General features: G+C 38.8%; 1 protein-coding gene across 4 annotated transcripts in view; it reads left to right on the top strand.

The window, feature by feature from the left end:
* The first annotated feature begins 1,476 nt into the window (after nucleotides 1-1,476).
* Nucleotides 1,477-18,199, top strand: part of LOC131906852 (TRPM8 channel-associated factor 1) — a 41,087-nt gene continuing 24,364 nt past the window's right edge. For 2 of the 4 annotated variants that reach the window (XM_059257657.1, XM_059257658.1), the window contains exon 1: nucleotides 17,540-17,672. In XM_059257657.1, the coding sequence (XP_059113640.1) occupies nucleotides 17,651-17,672 (22 nt within the window). In that variant the 5' untranslated portion in view covers nucleotides 17,540-17,650. Of the gene's footprint in view, nucleotides 1,631-7,688; nucleotides 7,735-17,539; nucleotides 17,673-18,199 lie in introns of those variants that run through there. The other 2 variants (XM_059257662.1, XM_059257659.1) reach the window with 2 other exon arrangements.

The raw sequence follows: 18,199 nt of genomic DNA, 5'->3' as shown, positions 1-18,199 counted from the left end.
AGTCACCCACGGCAGTGGTCTGGAAATACCTGTCTCCCTTTAAGGTTATAATAGACATGTGCATGTTCTTTGTCATGTGTACTGGTAAAGTCCTAGGTTGACCCTGACAGAGACAAGTATCACAGAGCAGGATAAAAAGATAGATACTAACATAGCCTTTGTGATAGACACATGGCCCCGTAGAAACCATATGTCTGTCATTCTAGAGCCTGTGACTATGCAATGTTACAGGACTAAGAAGTGATGGTGCAGATGGAATTAGGCCGGCTAGATATCTGACCTTGAACTGAGAGATCATTTGGATAGAACCACCGGTCCCCTAAGGAACCAAAGGCTGCAGGAAACTGAGAAGCACCAACACAAGTGGAGTGATGAGCCCCACTGTCTCTGCACACAGGAAAGGGCCCTGAGCAGGAACACTCAGAAAACTTGGAGGCATTCCTTGGAAGCTGGAGTAGGGAAGAAATGAATTCTCCCCTTGATCTTCCAGAAAGCATGGCAGCTCTGTCCAGTAGGACCTGTGCCAGGCTTCTGATGTACAGAACTGTAAGATGCCAAAAGTATGTCGTTTAATTCACCTCCTTGTGTGGCAGTTTGTTGTAGCAGCCACTGTTAACTCATACACTCCCTAGCTTATGAAACAAAAGATGCAACCTATTCAAAATCCAGAGGTTTGGGGGAAGTGAAACAGCTCAGTGAGTAAAGGCACTTTCTGCCAAGCTTGACAACCTGAGTTTGTTCCCCCAGGAACTCTACTGTGCAAGGAAAGAACTGATTCTCACAAGCTGTCCTTTGACCTCCACACACAGGCTGTGGCATGGTGCACTCCAACGCTGCATGTCCCCCCCCTCACCCCCAAGCAGAAGCTCGTGCGTGTACACACACACACACATACACACACACACACACACACACACACACACACACACCACATGTAAACAAACAAACAAATAAATAAATGTAATTGGGGAAAAAAGAATGCAGCAAAACTTATTTTTAAAAATCCAGGCTTTTCACTGGTTTTCCTAACTCGTCACACAGAGCAGGTTCAATTCCGTGGTTGTGGATGCATGAATCAGGAGCTGACGTCTTCACTCTTAGCCTTCTCTTACATAAGATATGACAGAATGTAATCATACTGTTTTACCAAAACTTGACTTTTTAACTAAAATTAATATAGGACTCATAGATCTAACTCTGAATATAGTGTGTATTATTTTCTATAAAGGTCTGTTGTTTTATCAATGCTCTATTTGTTCATAGTATTAAAGATTATTTATTTATTTAACAAATTGCCCGGCTGCACGTCCAAGGAGGTGGAATTGCATCTCCATCCCAGATAGAGTGGTGCGTCTTGGAGCAGAAATTGACACAAAGCAGAGCCTCTGAGATCTGGGAGCAGAGAGCCGAGCACCGCCCACACGTTCGTGTGGCCAATCGGTTCTCGGGGCTGGCCTATTGCTGCTTGCTCCCCTTCTCTGCTAGTGACTTTCCACGTCCCCCAGCCTCTAGTCCACCGCCCATTCCCTTCTAGGCCCGAAGCTTCTTCCCTCTGGGGACCACTGGTGCCCACTTCGCAGCGGTTTCGTTGTGCCCGGAACCTGCACTTCAGGGAACAGCGAGGCAAAGAGTGAGTAGGGTTCAGAGACTGGATTTGCACCAGGAGAGGCCTGCGGTGACAAAGGCCACTGTCAGAAGGGTGGGGTGCTCTGCGGGAAAGGGGGAGGGTGGTGAGTGTCCAGGGGCTGCGTGGGGGACTTGTGTGGGCACCCTGAGCGTGCTGACGTGGCTGAGGTATTCCACCGTGGTGATTTTCCTCTCTGTCAGTTTCTGAGCTTTCCGCTGCAGCCTGTCTCCTTCAGCGTATCCCCTTATTGTTATCCCTTCGCCAGCCAGGACATTCCTCCTCCACCCCACTCCTCTCCCCCGCCTCATTTCCTTCTTGCGTGGTTTGTGTGCAGCAGGGAGCCATCCGGATTTGATTAAAGGAACCTTAAAGGTGATGTTATCACACCCACCGGAGAGGAGCTCCACGCAGAATTCTTTCAGGGCCATGGTCTCTGCTTAGGCTCCTGCCCCTGCTCCCAGGTAAAAGTCCTTTCCCTGTGCTTTAAGCACCCGGAAGGGAGCCTGGAGTGAATTTGCGCTGAGCGGTGGGTGGGAGGATGTGGGCAGTGTGCTGCTGAGAATAGGTGTGGGCATTCCAGAGAGTGCGGGTCTAGAATGCCTTGGGCCTGCAGCAGCAAGCGCTGGATTTCTAGTTGGGGGATAAACAGTCCCCCAGCTGGCCTCCAGGGTTGGCCCAACCTGCGGAGCAGGGAGCCCCAAAGGACACAATGGGAGAAAAAAAAAGGATCTTGCCAATTAGACAATCGTGGAAATGTGGAGGAAGAACCCCTTAAATGGATGTGAAGAATAGAATGTCCCTGTCTACGGGCGGACTAGCCAACCGTCTGTCCATTCTCCAAAGGATTTGTGAACTGATTGCATTTCAGCTCTTCGCTTTCTGTTTTGCTTTGCTTATAAATTTAAGAATAAAAAGAATATATAACATCCCAGCCTGACCATCTTGTGGGTAAAAATAAGGCACGGTGGGACCTTGGATACCACATTGGAGGGGCTCATCCCTGTCCCTCCCTCCCTGAGACATGGCATCCTTCGTGATCTTCCTTTTGACTGTCTTCCTTGGTGTTTCGCATAGTTTAATGTTTGTGTGTAAAACATACATGCATTGCTTTTTATGTTTCTGTCGTACTTTTATATCATGAATATTATCCTCTACATTCTTACATTTCTGAGATTTATCCTTGTTTATGCTTCTTTCTTTTTTATTTCTTACCATTTAATATTCTGGATTCTACTGCTGGACATCTGGGTTTCTAGCTTGGGAGATGCATTTGTTGTTTATTTGACAAACTATCCCAACAGCAAGCAGTATAAAGTCAATAATAAACAACAACAAAACAACTTCTAATATTTCCTTGCCATCTCCCAGTTTCTGTGGACCTAGAATTAACTAGTGGCTTAACTGGAGTCTCTGGAGGTTCTCACATGCTGTAGTAAAGGGCTATTAGCTCAGGCTGAAGTCACCTCAAGACTCATAGGAGTTGACTCGGGATTGTTGGAGACTTGAGACCTTCCTGACTTCGGCTAGGCATATCTTCCTTTGCAGTATGGGCCTCTTTATAGAGGTTTGCTACCACATAGCATCTTGCTCCCCTCATCCCCACCCCAGAGTAAGGGCTTGCCAACAGAAAGGCAAGAGCCAGATTTTTTTTCTTTCCTAATCTCAAAAGTGACATCTCATTATTTTTATTGTTTTTCTGTTCCTTAAAAGTGATTGCCCACCACCCCATACATGCACACCCCTAAGGGGGTAGATCTTACGAGGGCATGGATGCCTTCAGGTGAACATTCTCAAGACTGCCTACTACGGCAACCGGATAATGCCTTCTAGCATCCATGACTATGTGTACACATGTTTAGAGCTCGCATCCTAGAGTGGAATGAGTAGGTCATAAGATATGTATATATCCAACTTTATTAGGTCATTTCCAAGCTCTTCCTCGAGTGCCAAACTAGCTGGCACTTCCTCCAACAAAGGATCAAAGATCTTGATGCTCCACAGACCTGTCATAACAAATTCCATTTTTAGTCAGTCTGGCAAGTAGCAAGAAGTCATACTCTAGGATTTTACTTAGCATCCACATAGCTAACAAGGCAGCCTGCTTTTATATATGCTGTCCAAGAGTTCAGCTTTCTGTCTGCATTTCTGATAACCTGGCTTGTGTTTATTCTTCTAGTGAGTTGTTTTTCTGTAGCTAATTGACATTGGAGTCTTGTCTTTATACAATCCATGTCTCGGTCAATATTTAATTTATAGTAATATTTAATTTATAGTGCTGCCAATACCTGCGTCCAGATTGTTTCTGACATTTTCCTTCTCTTTATCTCTCCACATCTCTCAGTGAGAAATTTAAAGTCTCTAGTACTTTCTTTTATAGTGTGTCTTGTTTAAGAATTGTATCTTCAAGGGGCTGGAGAGGTGGTTCAGTGGTTCAGTGGATAAAGCTGTGCAAGTATGAGGATCAGGGCTGGGTACCAAATTCCCACGTAAAAGTTGGGCTAGTGTGGTAGCCCACATGTTATCCCAGTGTAGAGAGAACAAGGGACCCCTCCAAGGCAAGATTACCTAGTAGAATATCAAATTCTCAATTTCAGGTCCAGGGAGAGACCCTGCTTCAGTAAATAAAGTGGAAACAATGTCATCAATTGTCTCTGTAGCTATTGAAAGTATCGTGTAATTCATGGGGCTGAGAGATGGTTCAGCCATTAAGGGTGTGTACTCCTCTTGTTGAAGATTGGAGTTCAATTCCCAGCATTCACAGACAGCTCACAAGCACCTATTATAACCTGACATCAACCTCTGGCCTCCACAAGGAGCTACACATACATACATGTAAACCTATACACTAGTGCATCTATACACATGAAAACATATATACACACATGCATACCACATACACAAAGGCACACAGGACACAGTTATGTCCTTGAAATTATAAATTAACTTACTGTGTTGTCTTCCAGTGGTTTCTAAGGCTGCCAATGGTTGTGCATTTGGCAGTCAGGCTTAATCCACATGAAAATTGATTACTTTATTGTTTATTTCAATGGTATACATGAATCAAGTTTTCCATATGTGTATAGATTTATTTTAAGTTCCCCACTCTCATTAATATACTTGTTTTTATATATTAATTACTTGCCAATCAAATTTTATGGGATTCATTAGTCATTTTATTTATCTGTAACTGCTTTCAAATTTACCACACGGACAATAATATCATCTAAAAATCATGACAATTTTGTTTCTCTCCTTATCTGCATATCTATATCTATAATCTTTAATTTCTTTTTCTTGCCTTCCTACTTTGGCGAGGACCATCAGTACAGTACACCCACGTAGGAAGGTTTTACTATGTAAACTTTAAAATTAGCTTTCACATAGCTATCCAGCAAATTCTTCATTTGGTGAGTGTGTGTATCATAAGCGAATGTTTCATCAATTGTTTCTGTGGCTATTAAAAGCATCATGTAATTCATGGGGCTGAGAGTTGGCTCAGTGGTTAAGTGTGTGTACTTCTCTTGTGGAGGATTGGAGTAGCTCACTGTTCCCTGTAACTCCAGCTCCAGAAGGAGCCAACACCTTTCAACTCTATGGGATCCTGCACTCACATGAGTATACCCATACTCTTACACATAATACAAAATAAAAATAAACCTTTTTAAAAAGAGAAGGTATCATGTAATTATTTTTCTTTAAATATGTTTATGTGGCAAGACATAGTATTTAACTTCTAATAGTAAGCTATCTGATACCTCTAGAATAAGCCTCCTCTAATGTATATATTATGGCATTTATACATAACATACAAAGACAAGCATTATTTATATATGTGTAAGTTAAACATTGGTCTACAGTTATCTGTTTCTGTACTGTCCTGATCTCTTGTTGGTATCATCTCAAAATAGTATGTGTAGTGTTCTTTCTTTTCCTATCATGAAAAATCTGCACAATATTGCAATTATTTAATCATTAATTAGTAAAGCCTTCTAGGTTTGGAGTTCAGGGGATTTTAGGCTTGTTGGTTTAATTACTTTAATAATTATAGGGAATGCCTTTTTTGTTTGTTTTTTTATTTTGTTTTTGGAGACAGTATTTCTCTGTGCAACAGTCCTGACTGTCCTGGAACTCACTTTGTAGACCAGGCTGGCCTGGCCTCAAACTCACAGAGATCTGCTTGCTTCTGCCTCCCGAGTGCTGGGATTAAGGGCATGCGTCATCACTGCTCAGCTGAGAATGCCTTTTTTAAACTAGCTGTGTGTTTTTGTTTGTAAGTTAATTAGAATAAAATGATTTCATTATTTAAAATACAATTATAGTACTATTTAGGTTTTCTTATGAAGTCAATTTTGATAGACTGTGTATATGTATTCAATATTAATAGAATAAAATCATTATTGCTTTAAATCTATTTTCTATTGATATGACATTTTCCTTAGTAATGTGTGTATACTTTTTTTATTCCCACTTTGTTTTGATTGTTTTGCCAGAATTTGGTATACTTTATTGGCTCTTACACACACACACACACACACACACACACACACCCGCACACACACACACACACATACACATACACACCTGTTTACCTCATTAGTTTTTTTCGTGTATTTTAAAGCCTGAAATTTAGGTACTTAGCACATCAATTGAATTTTCTTCCTAAGCTTTTAAAGTTTTAAGGCTCTGTTGCCATGTTTTAGCTCGATCCCACTTTGATATGAACATTCTTATTATACAGCTTTAAGAACTTATAATTAGTGTCGTGATCTTGTTTTAGTCATATTTTCTTTAGAAATGTGTCTCATGTGTGTCCCTGCAGCATGTGCATGTTTGTGTGTGACAGGGTGCACATGTGTACATACAAAAGCCAGAGGTCAATATTCAGGCATCATCGTTTTTCAAGATCTGTCCATCTTGTTTTTTGAGACAAAGCCACTCCCTGGAACTTTAAACTCAGCAGTTGAGCTGTGCTGGCCAGGCAGTGAGCTGCAGATACCTGTCTTTGTTTCCCAGGTGTAGCTGGAGAGCTTCTCTCCGGGTCCCACCAAGCCCCCACAGTCCTGCAGCCCACTTATAAAATAAACACACAGACGCTTATATTATTTAAACTGTTTGGCCTAATGGCTCAGGCTTCTAGCTAGCTGTTCGTATATCTTAAATTAACCTATTTCTATTAATGTATAAGTTGCCACATGGCTCGTGGCTTACCGGTATCTTAACATCGTCTCATGGTGATGGCTGGCAGCAGCTGGCAGCTTCTCCCTGCCTCAGCCTTCCACTTCCTAGACCTCTCCTCTCTCTTTGTCCCACCTATACTTCCTGTCTGGCTACTGGCCAATCAGCGTTTTATTTATCCATCAATCATCCACAGCACCCAGGCTCTGGGATTACACATGCCACTATGCAGAGCTTTTTATCTCTCTGTGATGGGTTTCGAACTCAAGTCTTTACACTTTTATGACAAGAACTTTATCAACTGACATCTCCTTAGTCCAGAAATGTGCCTTTCGGTTTCCAGTTGGTCATAAGAAGCTTCTTCACTATTAGCTTGTTGTAATGACAATGATCCTGTGGATATCTCTTTGGCTCCTCTGACTCGACCCCTCTAAGATCCCTGAGGGTGACAGTAGCAAGCCAGTGTTTAAATTGCCTGGATATTTGTGGAACAAAAGATTAATAATGGCATTTATTAAGCACAGAAATAAAATGCAAAAATATGTCAGCTTAAAAAAAAAAAGCTTTTTTAAATCACCAAATGGTAAATGCAGCCTTACACTGTAGTTGAAGAATAGGATACTGACTCCTTTGAGTTATTAAAACTAGGATTGAAACTCAGTTTTCTTTGAGGTTGGAAAGAATGTATACTGTCTAATGTTAGGTGATGTTTTATGTATACCTTTAAAATTATTATACCTTCCAATCCTATGTATCCTCATCAAAATTTTGTCTGCAAGAGTTATCAAATACAGAAAGTTATGCCAAAATATCTCATCATAAGGTAAATTTGGCATTTCTCACTGTAGAGTTGCATGAAATATTATTTTATTTCCTGGCGATTTAGGTTTCGTCTTTCATAAAGTCTTCAGGTGTTTTGTCCATTTGTTCAGGTAAGACGTACGTTTTTATCATATTCTGGATATACATCTGCATTCTTCATTGTATTAATAAATTTAAATATTCTCCCTGCTTTAGCTTGCCTTTTCACTTTGACAATGAGGGCTTCTAACAAAAATAACTCTGTCACTTTTCTTAATTTTAATTATATCATTAAAAATAATAACACATTTTGAGACAAGGTCTCACTTTGTAACCAAGACTGGCCTCAAATTCACAATAACGTTGCTTCCTTATTCTCCCAAGTGCTGGTCTTACAGGTGTGAGCCCTCACACCCAGCTAATACCCTTTAACTTTTATAGTTAAAGCAAAACACCTGTAGTTGATACTTGAATCCTGTTTAAGAAAACCCTGTCTATGCTTAGTTGTTTCCTAATGGTGTTAAAGCTGCATATTATCCCAAATTATTCTTTGTGCATGACCTGAGATGTGAGCTAAGATTTATTTATTTTTTCCACACAAGTACCTAATCAGTCAAGAATCAGTTATTGAAAACATATCTTGACACCAATGGATTGGATTTATTTGTTATAAAGCAAGTAACTGTATATATGTGTTTTCAGACTTTTTAAAAAAATCACTGAATTTGAGTTGCTAATACTTTGCTTAGAATGTTTTAAATGTGTTTATTCATTGATTCATTTTGAGACCGTCTCACTGTTTTGCCCTTGCTCGCTTCATATTCTCTATGTAGACCAGGCTGTCATTGAACCCATAAAGATCCATCTGCCTCTGCGTCCTGAGTGCTAAGATTAAAGGGGTACACCACCACATTAGACTTTTGCATAGAGTTTTTAATGTATTTTTATTGAGCATTACCATATATATGTACTAGCTTTATTCTTTACTATTACTAGATTTTGGAGGAAATTTTTTTTTAATTTTTAAATGTATGTTAGTAATGCATTGTGTTAAATGCTTAAAGAATTTACTACAGGATTATTTCTGGATCTAAACATCTTGTGAGGTGATTTTGAAGTTTTGATTATATAACCATAACGGATAGGATCATTTATATTTTATGCTTCTTCTTGTGTCATTTTGAATAAATTGTGTTTTGAAAGAATATGAAAATTCATCTGAATTTGTGAAGCTTACATTCAATAATTTGACACACTGAAATACTTAGCATCCTTCACCATATTTCCAGTGCCTTTTGGGACCATGACAGTGTAGCCTTTTCATTTCTAATAAGCATCTCACTCTCACTCTCCTTCCTCCCTCCCCTCTTCTGCTTACTAATTATTCTTACTTAGGTTCATTAAAACCAGCTTTTTTTCCTTGTGAATATACAAATGTTTTTTTTTACATTTTGATTTCTGCTTCTATGTTCACTATCCTTCTATTCACTTTCTTTAGTTTTAAGCAATTGTTTTTCCTGCTAATTTAAGAGGGAAGCTCAGTTTACACACACACACACACACACACACACACACACACACACACACATACGCATACATACACACTTAGTGCTACAGTTTCTACCAAGCAATCAGTCTTTCTTGCAAAATTTTTGACATTTTTTTCCTCCCACAATTTTTTCTATTATAACTATTGAGTTTTAATATCTTCTATCTATCTATCTATCTATCTATCTATCTATCTATCTATCTATCTATCTTTATTTTTTGTTTGTTTGTTTGTTTGTTTTTTGAGACAGGGTTTCTCTATGTAGCTTTGGAGCCTGTCCTGGAACTTGCTCTGTAGATCAGGCTGGCCTCAAACTCACAGAGATCCATCTACCTCTGCCTCTTGAGTACTGGGATTAAAGGCGTGCACCATCAGCGCCTGGTGAGTTTAAATGTTTTCTAATTTCCACTATGGTTTCTCATTTGACTTAAACTGCTTAGAAACGTATTATTTCAGAGCTGGGAAGATGGCATGGTAAGTAAAGCCCCTGCCACCTAAGCATGAAAACCTGAGTTCAGATCACCAGTATCCCCACACAAAGATGGTTTTGGTAACTCATATCTGCAGCCCTGGTGCTGAGTGGAGTATGGAGACCGGAGGATAGCCAAAGCTTGCTGTTTAGCCAGTCTAGATAATTGGTGAGTTCTGGGTTTAGTAAGAGATCCTATTTCAAAAAATAACAGAAAGAGTGACTGAGGAGGACACCTGATGTCAGCCTCCGGCCTCCACACACGTGACTACTAAGATGACACATGCATACCTGCAAATACATGCAAATATACATGTGTGTACATACACACATACAAGTACACACACAGTACACATAGATACACACACAGTACACACATACACACACAAATGTATTCTTTCAAATAAAAATGAGAATTTTCTAATGGTTATTCTTCCTGTTTGAATTCCATTATTATCAGAAATTGTGTTCCTTATGCACATGAAAAACTTCAACTTGTTTTATCCCCAAAATATGATTTATTTTGGGAAAATATTTGATGTACTCTTGAAATGAAGTATTCTGTTGTTTGGAATGTATATGTTCTATACATTTAATAGGATCCATTTGTCAATTACATTATTCAAATCATCTATCTCCTTACTGATCTTTTGGCCCTTGTTTGAATGAATAGGTGACAATCATATATTTAAATCTGCTAACTCTGTTTGTGGTTTCATTTCTCACCTTTTTTTTGCTATTGTAATTGCTTCATGAATTTTGAATTATCTTATTAAGAATACAAATTCAAGACTGTTCTGTTGCTCTGTGGAGTAAATTACTTTATCATCATGAATTTTGTTTTAGGTTTCTACCTAGCAACATTAGCTGCACTGGCGTTTACTTAGCCTGTTACTAATTTCTTTTGGGTCAGCCACCTTTCTGTCACTATTAACAAATGCTTGAGATCACCAACTTAAAAAGAGAGGTGGTTTGATGTCCAGTTTTGGAGGTGTCAATTTATAACTGGTTGGACCCATTACTTTTGGGCCTGTGATGAGGTAATGTATCATGTCAGGGAATACATGGTTGGGCAAAGCCCTTCACCTCACTGCTAGGACAAGAGAGACAGAAAAAGAAAGGGTGTGTTTTCCACTGTCCGCCTTCATTGGCACACCTCCAGTGACCAGAAGTCTTACACTAGACCCTACCTCTGAATGTTTCCGTAGTATCCTATTGGCCATCAAAAAATAAGTCTTTATCTTGTGAGCCTTTGAAGGGATGTTTAAAATCAAAATCCAACAATCTGGATATGGTAGAGCATGCTTATGATTCTAGAACTTGAACAAAAGAGGCAGGGAGATCTCTGTGAGCCTGAGGTCTAAATAATGAGTTCCAGGATAGCCAGGGCTGCACAATGAGACTGTGTCTCAAAAATAAAATGAAATAAAATAAAATAAAACTTTAACAACTTTCAATCTCCACATCTATATATTTAAAATAATTCAATTTTTAAAAATTTATTTATTTTGTGGGTGTTTGTTTATTTACTTGTGGGGAGAGGCATATGCCGTGGTGTGTGTCTCCAGGGATCAAAGGACAGTTTGTGGGAATCTGTTCTCCCCTCCACCATGTGGGTTCTGGGGACTGGGTAAGAGTACTTGCTATGCAAGCATGAGGAGCTGCATTCAAGATTAGCAGCAAATGCCTTAACCCATTGAGACATCTTGCAGGCTCCTGGTCTTCTTTTAAATAAAATTCATCCTGTAGATAGATTTTTTTAACTCATTTATGTTTAATAGGATTATTGATTAATGGCTTTCTTAGCCATTTCAGGATTCTGCAACAGAAATCCTTTAGACTATGTAGGCTAGACCCCATATGCTTATTTCTCGTGATTCTAGGGGCTTGGGCATGTGATGTAAGGAAGGATGGGGCAGGTGCTGTGTATGGTGAAGGTAGGCTTCCGGTTTATAGATGGCCGCATTCTCACTGTATCTCCACTGGCACATGAGAGAAAACTTTAGTCTCTTTCTCTTCCTACAAGAAAACTAATCATGAGTCCTCCACATTTATGACATTATCTAGACCTCATTGCCATCCAAAGCCTCCACTTTCTTGGCAGTTTGAGTTTCAACAGGTGAGTTTGGAAGGAAACAAACATGTCCCTAACAATGGGGTTGGAGTCTACTAAGTTGAGCATTGTTTCCTCTCTGTTCTTTATTGATTTTTTGCTTCCTTTGGAATCAAGAGTTTTATAATATTTTCCCTCTATATTATTTGTGTGGATGTGAATGTGTGTATTGTGTTGGTACAGTACACATGAGTTAAGGGAGCATACTCAGACATGCACAGAGACAAGATAAGAAAAATGTGTGTCTTACTCTGTCACCTTATTCCCTGTAGAGAAGGTGATTCACTGAACCTGGGACTTGCTATTTCTGCTACAGTACCTGGCCGAGAAAGTCAGGGGATCTGCCTGGCCCCACCTCACAGCACTGGAGTTATAGGGATGAGTTCTCCCAATCCCCGCACCCCGGCTGTTTAAGTGAGTGCTAGGGATTGAATTCAGTTCCTTGTCTTTGGAGAGCAAGCACTCTTACCCACTGAGCCATCTCCCAGTCCCTGTATTATTTTTCACTAATGTAATTTTATCATTTTTAATGATAATTATGCATATTATGACTTACGGTCTTTATTATTACTTTTACCTATTTTAAAAACAAAATCTTAACCCAGTTAATTTCCATAAATCCAACCATTCAACTGTGTTAATCACATATTCGATTTCATTTTATAGTCTATCACCAGATCTGATGTTTATTTAAGAAAGCCAAGACTCATTTACATTTGTACGTGGTTTACTCTTTATAGTGCACTGTTTCTCCCCACAGTGTGGTGTCTGTCTGGGGTAGCTTTGCTTAATCCTGAAGAGCTCCGTTGAACAGCTCTAGTCCTGTACTCTGTTGTTCCAAATTTGTACAGACTGTGGTTATCTAAAACTGTCTTTATTTTCCCTTTAACTTTGAGGGATGTTTTTGCTATCCACAGAATTGAAGGTTGGCAGATTTTAGTTTCTTTCTTCTAATTCTATGCTGTCCCTGTTCCTGTATTTTTAATAGTTTGAATAGAAAGTATCTTTGTCTCTGGTTGGTCTTCAGGTCTCTGTAAATCTGATTTTCAGCAGTTTGACTATGCAGAGTGTGGATTTTTCCCTATTTATTCTGCTCAGAAGCTCAGGACTTCTTGGTTTGTGTTTTAATGCTTTTCATCTGCCTTTAGTAATCCTCAGACATTAATTATCAGCGTATTACTTCTCTCCTTCTCACAGAACACCAATTGTACACATTTTGTAGCTTCTTGCCACACCTCATAATTCTGTTCAGCTCTTTTTTTTAGATTTGTTTTTAATGCCTGTATGTGTGTTTGTGCACGTGGGTGCGGCACCTGCAGGGGCTAGAGGAAGAGGTCAAATCCCCTGGAGCCAGGTGATTGTGAGCAGCTGTGATGTGGGTGCTGGGACTGAGCGCCTGTTCTCTGCAATAGTAGTACCAGCCCTTATCTGTTGAGCCATCTCCTACCTATCAAAACCACTCAAAAAACTCTCTCTTATCTGTTGTTTTTCTTGAGCTCTAGACAGCTTTTCCTACTTCTCAGCTTTCTTCAGCTTTTCACTGAGTTTAAGATACTGTTGGTAAAAAAAATTCTAAGATTCTGGTTGATGTTGCTGCCATCTAAGAAAACTGGGGATATAGGTGCAGATAACGTTCTAGAACAATGGTTCTCAACCTGTGGGCCAACCCCTTTGAGGTTTGAATGACACTTTGCCTAAAACCATCAGAAAACACAGGTATTTATATACCATTCATAACACCAGCAAAATTATGAAGTAGCAGCAAAAATAATTTTATTTTGGGGGGTCACCACAACATGAGGAACTCTATTGAAGGGTTGCAGCATTAAGAAGGTTGAGAACTACTGGTCTAGAAGAAAACTTTTACACCTTCAGACCTTCTTTTCTGTTAGTACTGGTACAGTTCAGACTTGACTTTGCTCTGAAAACATAATCTTTACTGCTAAAATGTGAACCTTACTGATAAGCTGTGCGTTTTCCAAATGCGTCAGCTGCAATCACAGCATGTTTACAGGAACCTTCTCATTTTAGCTTGATGTCCACTACCGTTTACAGCTACTGAAATGAATAACCTTTTCTAAGATTTTTTTGGCATCTTTTCCTACAAGCATCATAGGAAACACCCAATGAAAAAAAGAAATCTCCATGTAGTTTTTGTTGTTGTTGTTTGTTTTTTCTGGGGCTGTCCTTCTCAGGTCTGCCTTTGAGCTCAGTTTGTTTGCTAATCTCAAACTAACTAGTCGGGCTAACAGTAGCCTCAGTGATTTTGCTATGAGTGGGAAAATGTTCAAATGGAAAAAGTTATAGGGAAGGTGGAGTCCTGGGTTTTCTGTTTCTGGAAGATTTGTATCTTGAAATCCTCATCAAGGGTCTTTGGTTGTTTATTGTTTGGAGGAGGCTCTCTATATTTTCCTGCTGTTTTGTTTTATTTTATTTTATTTTATTTTATTTTATTTTATTTTATTTTATTTTATTTTATTTTATTTTATTTTATTTTATTTTATTCTGTCTTCAGTGGGTCTTACTCCAAAGATAACATTCGCAAGGTGAGAACAGCTGATCTCTCGCCATTATGCCCTAACATCTCAGTTTGTTTAGCTCAGATCATTGTCCTTATTCTTAAGATACATCTTTTTGAATTTCCTTTAACCAGGTCTCATAAATGCTCATTACTTGTTGGTCTGAAAAAAAATTTTTAAGATGTAGTTTGCTGGCTGTGAAATTCCAATACCTAGGTTTTTGTTTATGTTGAAATATCATCATTATTGTCTTCTTGTTTTAGAGAAGGCTGTGTGATGTTTAGCTGTCAGCTACTTCTCAATGATCCCAATTCTTTTTACCCACTAGAACTGTTCTTACCCCCCACCACCACACCGTTGATTCTTTCTGTCCTTGAGTTCACTATGATATAACTTTAAAAAAAAGATCTATCTCGTTTGAATGTGTTAGGCTTCCTGGATCTGAGAACTGAGGTTTTTCAAGAACTGTAGAAAATTAATGGTAGTACTTCTGCCAAAATTAACTCTGATATAATTGTCTCTAACATTCACTTAGAGATCAGAGCAGGTACATGTTTAATTTTTTTAAGGCGCCCTCCATATCTGTTATTCATTGTTTGTGTTTCCACATTCTTTTGCTTTCTTCTACTCTAAATATAGTCCAATAATTTTTATTTAATTTCCTTATATCCAGTGCAGTAATTCACATTTAATTTTGTCTAATCTTCTATTTAATCTATTCAACAATTGTTTTTATTTTGAACATTATATTTTATCTGTCCTATTCTTTCATTTCTAATTCTATTTGATATCTTATAAATATAGCTGTTTAATGTTCACATTTGTTTTAAAATTTTCTCCTTTGTTTTCTGTCTGTTAAATATGGTTAGTTTATATTCTGTGCCTAATACTTCTCTAAGTTCTACCTGTTTCTGATATCTTGTTTTTGATGATTCCTGTTCATGGTCTTTCCTGCAATGTCTGTTGAATTTTTACAACTATTACTGTGAGGTGCTTTGTTTGTGTGGAGTTTTGTTCTCCATAACAATTCCTTATATACATTGAAGTATACTTTCTCTGGAAACAACCTATATAAGTTTCTACATACTTGAAGTATTACCAAACTGGGATTATTTCAAATTATGTTATTTGCTTAGAGTTTTCAGTTAGGAAAAGTAGCAATCCTTTAAATTCTAAATCTATATAGGTGACTGGTGTGAGGTTAGTTATGAATCCTAATGGCTTTTCTCTCATCCTCCAGGAAAGCTAAGATAGACAAGTTGCATTAATTTCTCCTTTGTTGGGTAGTTTATTTCTTGCTAAACTTACCTTATAAGAGTACCCATCTAGTCAGTGAGTCTTAAATCACACACACTCTTTACAATGTGAGCTTGCTCATGCTGTTGTAGGCTGGTGACACCATAGTCTCTCTTCATTCATTCTCCGGGGTTCTTCAGAACCATCCTGTGCTTGCTTCTCTCGGGGCCCCTTGTTTCAGTTTATTTTTGCTTTGCATATTACTTTCATATCATAATGATGCATTTATATTTTGTATTTGTAGTCTTTTATTTGTGGTTTAACATGGGACAGCTAATCAAAATAATTTTACAATGAAAAATAAAAATAACTTCCTTAACTCCTATTAGCATAACACTTGCAAGAAAATGTATCGTCAGTAAATCATAGATGTTTGTGTAGCTTTATGAATTTTTACGAACTTAAAACATCCTTGGCTCAGTACTTAAAAGGTTTAAAAATAACGTGTAAAACAAAACAAAAAAAATTAAAAATGAGCCAGAGCCCATGTCTTATCCACAGATGAACATTATTCTGAACTTTATTTGTAAAGTTGGCTTTCCTTTTTTTAAATGCATGTATGTGTTAGGCTTGTTGCTGTGAGAAGTGCCAGAGAGAAACAATTCAAAAGAGGAATTGCTTGTTCAGGCTGGTGAGTTTGGAGGTTTCAATCCATGGTAGACTTGCCCCCTTGCTGTAGGCTGAGACGAGGAAAGATTACAGTGGTAAGGCAGGCTTGGGCAAAGCTGCTCACCTCATCTTAGCCAGGAAGCAAAGAGGAGTAGAAAGAAAAAGTCTGAGACAAGATATAGGCCACAAAAGTTTTCAACAAGTGACCCACTTCTTCTAACTAGGTCCTACTTCTTACTAGCCCATTCGCTTTAGAGTCTGAAGTGAGAACCTTCATGATCTAAGCACCTGCCAGTCACACTAAGCACTGGGAACCAAGCCTTCAACTAATGAGCCTTTTGGGATGGACAATTCATGTTTAAACCACTGCAATGTAAATATACTTCTTGTCTCAGTTACAGTTCTATTGCTGTGAAGAGACACCATGACCAATGCAACTCTTAGAAGAAAGCCCACTTCCACTGACACACTTCTTCCAATAAAGGCCATATCTACAGCAACGAGGTCACATCTCCTAATCCTTCTAATCACTCTCAAACAGTTCCGCTCCCTGGTAACCAAGCATTCAAATACACAAGCCATTCTCATTCAAACCACCACATTCCTACAGCACGTAATTTTTCCTTCCTTCTATGATGTTACTGCATTTGGTGAGATTCAGTCACATGGGACACACCATTCTTGTGACAAAATAGACAAGACTTATAGGAACACATTATTATTGATAATACTTGGGTGACAGCTGAATGGCACAGTGGTTGAGAAGGCAGGGAGGACTGCATTGGGTACTTTTCAGTTTTATAGTATTATAGACGGTGCTTGGTACATGGTTTTTTAAATAAATATGTGTATATACTTCTGTTGGCTAGAGAACTGTAAGGGTGATTAGCAAGTAGTTTTGTTTTTCATTTCAAAATGTTACTTCTAACATTTTATATTAAATACAAAACTTCTAAAGAAAAAGTTATTACTCCTCCAGTTCTTGAAGTAACTAGTATTTCCTTATTTTTATGTGGTCACATTTTTCCTTGTGAAAGTAGGACCATAAATTTTTCACTGAAAATACATGTTGAGAGAATTCATCAGTGTAAGAATTGAGCTAATACTTTGAAAGAGTATTTTATACTATAGATTGTCAATACATTGTTCCTTCATGTGGCTGGGCACACAGACTTAATGTCTCAAAAGTTATATCAGTACCTTCAGAATTTCATAGCAATGTCCCTTACTTGGGACTATGGAGGGCAAAACAAGGGGACTCGGGGTAGAAATAAGAAAGGGTGTAGAACTTAGAACTGATTTAGTAATGCAGACCTTGTGACACAATAAGAAAGAAGAACCAGCTTATGTGTTGAAGAAGGCATTGAGGGGCCAGAAAGACAGCTCAGTAGTTAAGAGTGCTTGCTGATCTTCCAGAGGCCCTGAATTCAGTTCTCAGCATCCACAACGGACAGCTAACAACTACCAGTAATTCAAGCTCCTGAGGGTTCCAATGCCCTCTCTGTCCTCCAAAGGTACCCAAATGTGGCGTGCATGCACCACTCAATATTAAAATATAATAAAATACATCATTTTTTAGAAGGCATTTGTAGATATATGGAGAAATCAAAAGGCTTAAGAGGGAAACTCATTTGAAAATGAAGGAGAAGAGAAAACTCATGGTGCAGAAAACTTGAAAGGTGGTCACTTTTCTACATCTGACAGCTGTTGGTCTTGCTTAGGAATTATTCTAGACACTTCCTTCCTCACCCCACAGCCATTTATCCTTTTTATCAATCCAGTGGACACCATGTGCATTAGTGACTTTTCTGTTGCTATTACAAAATACTGTGACAAAGCAGCTTAAGGAAGGCTTTGTTTTAGTGTACAGTTTGGGGTGATATTTCCTTATGGGGGAAGCCACAGTGGCAGGAGCCTGAGGCGGCTCCTTACATTGCCTCAGCAGTCAGGAAGCAGAAAATGGTGAATGTCCGTACTTAGCCCACTTTTTACTTTTTATACAGTCTAGGATCCCAGCCTAGGGAATGGAGCCACCCATAGT

This window comes from Peromyscus eremicus, chromosome 3, assembly GCF_949786415.1.
Source record: "Peromyscus eremicus chromosome 3, PerEre_H2_v1, whole genome shotgun sequence".
NCBI lineage: Eukaryota > Metazoa > Chordata > Mammalia > Rodentia > Cricetidae > Peromyscus > Peromyscus eremicus.
Note: the sequence above shows the minus strand (reverse complement) of the source record. Positions and strands in the feature narration are given on the sequence as shown.